Genomic DNA, 2,688 nt, shown 5'->3' with positions numbered 1-2,688 from the left:
AGTGTTCCTCTAGTTTTACTTTTGATTAAACATTTGTAACTTGATTTGTTTTCTAGAGAAAATACTCATAATTTTCTTTTCGAAGTACACATTCTTACATTCATGTAGTTTAGAGTACCCAATTTTACTTGGGTGCGGAAATTGTTCTTTTTGTGTTGTCGACAAGTTATTTTTGCATGTGTTACATGATTTGCATGAATGCTAAATGATTTCTTTTCCATAGATGAATAGGTGCACCACATCTACAAACAAGCAGAAAAACTTGTTAAACCCAATTATATGCACTATACATTCATTGAATTTTATGCATATGTCACAGTGTTGCAAACATATTTTCCATGCAATATTTTCAACTAAGGGTTGCACAAACAAGATGAATGTGTTTTACCCACAAACATACCAATTAGAAGGATTTGCTTCAATAATTTGGACAACTTGGTATTTGGTTTTCTTCTAATTTTCAACGTGGGTTCCCAGTCGGCGCCACCCAAACCAAAGCAACATATGCAATATATTAATATAATGCACGCATTTCACGATCCTCCTTATTGAATTGCACTAACTATTGGGCTCCCATAACCCACCGTCTTCCCACTCGACCTCCCCACTATAAATAAAGCTGCCACCCAAACATCCACCATAATCCACCCATCAACTTTCCCATCTCTAACTAACAGTCAAAGCCTCCTCCAATGGCTTCGACTTCCTTGGGATTCCCTTCTCTGCAGCTACAGTTTCAAATCCAATCAGCAAGAAACTCACCATTGTTCAACTCCTCCTTCACGCGCCGTCATGTCCGTCCCATCTCCGCCTCTGTTTCCGAAAAATACCCTTCCTCCTCTTCTGTTTCAGCAAACCCGCCGGAGTCTGACCGGACAAAACCCCTTCCCTTGAAGAACATCCCCGGAGACTACGGCCTCCCATTCGTGGGCCCCATCAGCGACCGCCTGGACTACTTCTACAACGAGGGCAGGGACGAGTTCTTCAAGTCCCGCATCCAGAAATACCAGTCAACGGTGTTCCGTGTCAACATGCCGCCGGGCCCCACCATCACCTACAAGTCCCAGGTCGTCGCCCTCCTCGACGGGAAGAGCTTCCCGGTGCTCTTCGACGTCTCGAAAGTCGAGAAGAAGGACCTCTTCACCGGAACCTACATGCCCTCCCTGGAGCTCACCGGAGGCTACCGCATCCTCTCCTACCTCGACCCGTCGGAACCCAAGCACGACAAGCTGAAGCGGGTCATTTTCTACCTCCTCAAGTCGAGTCGCGACTCTGTCCTACCCGAGTTTCACTCGTCCTACACGGAGCTTTTTGATACTCTGGAGACCGGTCTCGCCGACAAAGGTAAAGCCAACTTCGTCGCGGCCAACGATCAGGCTGCGTTTAACTTCCTGGCCCGGTCGCTGTACCAGGCCAACCCTGCCGATACTCCACTTGGGCTCGACGGACCCAAGCTTGTGTCGAAGTGGGTGCTGTTCAACTTGGGCCCACTTCTGATCCTCGGCCTCCCGAAGTTCATCGAAGAACTTGTTATCCACTCTTTCCGTCTCCCGCCATTTTTGATCAAGAAGGATTACCAGCGCCTCTACGATTTCTTCTACGAGTCTTCGGGTCACGTGCTCGATGAGGCGGAGCGATTGGGTGTCTCACGTGACGAGGCGTGCCACAATCTGTTATTCGCCACGTGCTTCAATTCGTTCGGCGGGATGAAGATCTTTTTCCCCAATATGATCAAGTGGATCGGGCGCGCCGGTGTCGGACTCCACACCCGATTGGCCGATGAGATCAGGACCGTCGTCAGATCCAACGGCGGAAAAATCACGATGGGCGCGATGGAGCAAATGCCGTTGATGAAATCTGTGGTCTACGAAGCGTTCAGGATCGAGCCGCCGGTGCCGTTGCAGTACGGAAGGGCGAAGAAGGATCTCGTGATCGAGAGCCACGACGCGGCGTTTAAGGTTAAAAAAGGGGAGTTGCTGTTCGGGTTCCAACCGTTCGCGACCAAAGATCCGAGGATTTTCGAGAGAGCTGATGAGTTTGTTCCGGAGCGGTTTGTCGGCGAGGAGGGGGAGAAGCTGTTGAAGCACGTGCTGTGGTCGAACGGTCCCGAGACGGAAAGTCCGACGGTGGGGAACAAGCAGTGTGCCGGGAAGGATTTCGTGGTGTTGGTTTCGAGGCTTTTGGTGGTTGAGTTTTTTCTCCGGTACGATTCGTTTGAGATTGAGGTGGCGCCGTCGCCGTTGGGGGCTGCCATCACTATGACGTCACTTAAAAGAGCAAGCTTTTGATTTATTTTTATTGTTTTTTTTTTTTATTTTTTTTTAATGGGAATTGTCAATTTTGGGAATTGTACTGCCTTTGTGTGGGATTTTCTGTAAACTGATGATCCGGAATTGGAATATTATGTTTTGTAAGAAGGTGGATTGAAGATAATTACTTACATGGGGTAAATTTTATTTATTTTTCTTCCATGATGATCGTTGATCACATGCTAACCATAATTTGATCGATTTCATGTGGAAATTTTTAATTTGATCATATGTAATCTATGTGTGAGTATAAATTCTATAATTCACTGTAGATTCATAATTCATTATATTTATTTTTTATTTTAACACAATAAACAACTGATTGGATTTAAATTCATTTTAATTGGATACATCCAATATCAATTGAGCCATCAAACAG

General features: G+C 46.2%; 1 protein-coding gene across 1 annotated transcript; it reads left to right on the top strand.

Annotated features, from left to right (window-relative positions):
- Window positions 1–437: 437 nt before the first annotated feature.
- Window positions 438–2,460, top strand: LOC137718370 (allene oxide synthase 1, chloroplastic). Its single transcript, XM_068457906.2, has one exon. It carries the CDS (start codon window positions 693–695, stop codon window positions 2,286–2,288), a length of 1,596 nt encoding a protein of 531 aa, XP_068314007.2. The 5' UTR covers window positions 438–692; the 3' UTR covers window positions 2,289–2,460.
- Window positions 2,461–2,688: the final 228 nt, after the last annotated feature.

Source organism: Pyrus communis, chromosome 8, assembly GCF_041283825.1.
Source record: "Pyrus communis isolate YQ-2024b chromosome 8, ASM4128382v1, whole genome shotgun sequence".
Lineage (NCBI taxonomy): Eukaryota > Viridiplantae > Streptophyta > Magnoliopsida > Rosales > Rosaceae > Pyrus > Pyrus communis.
The sequence above is the reverse complement of the archived record's forward strand: the minus strand, read 5'-3'. Positions and strand labels throughout refer to the sequence as shown.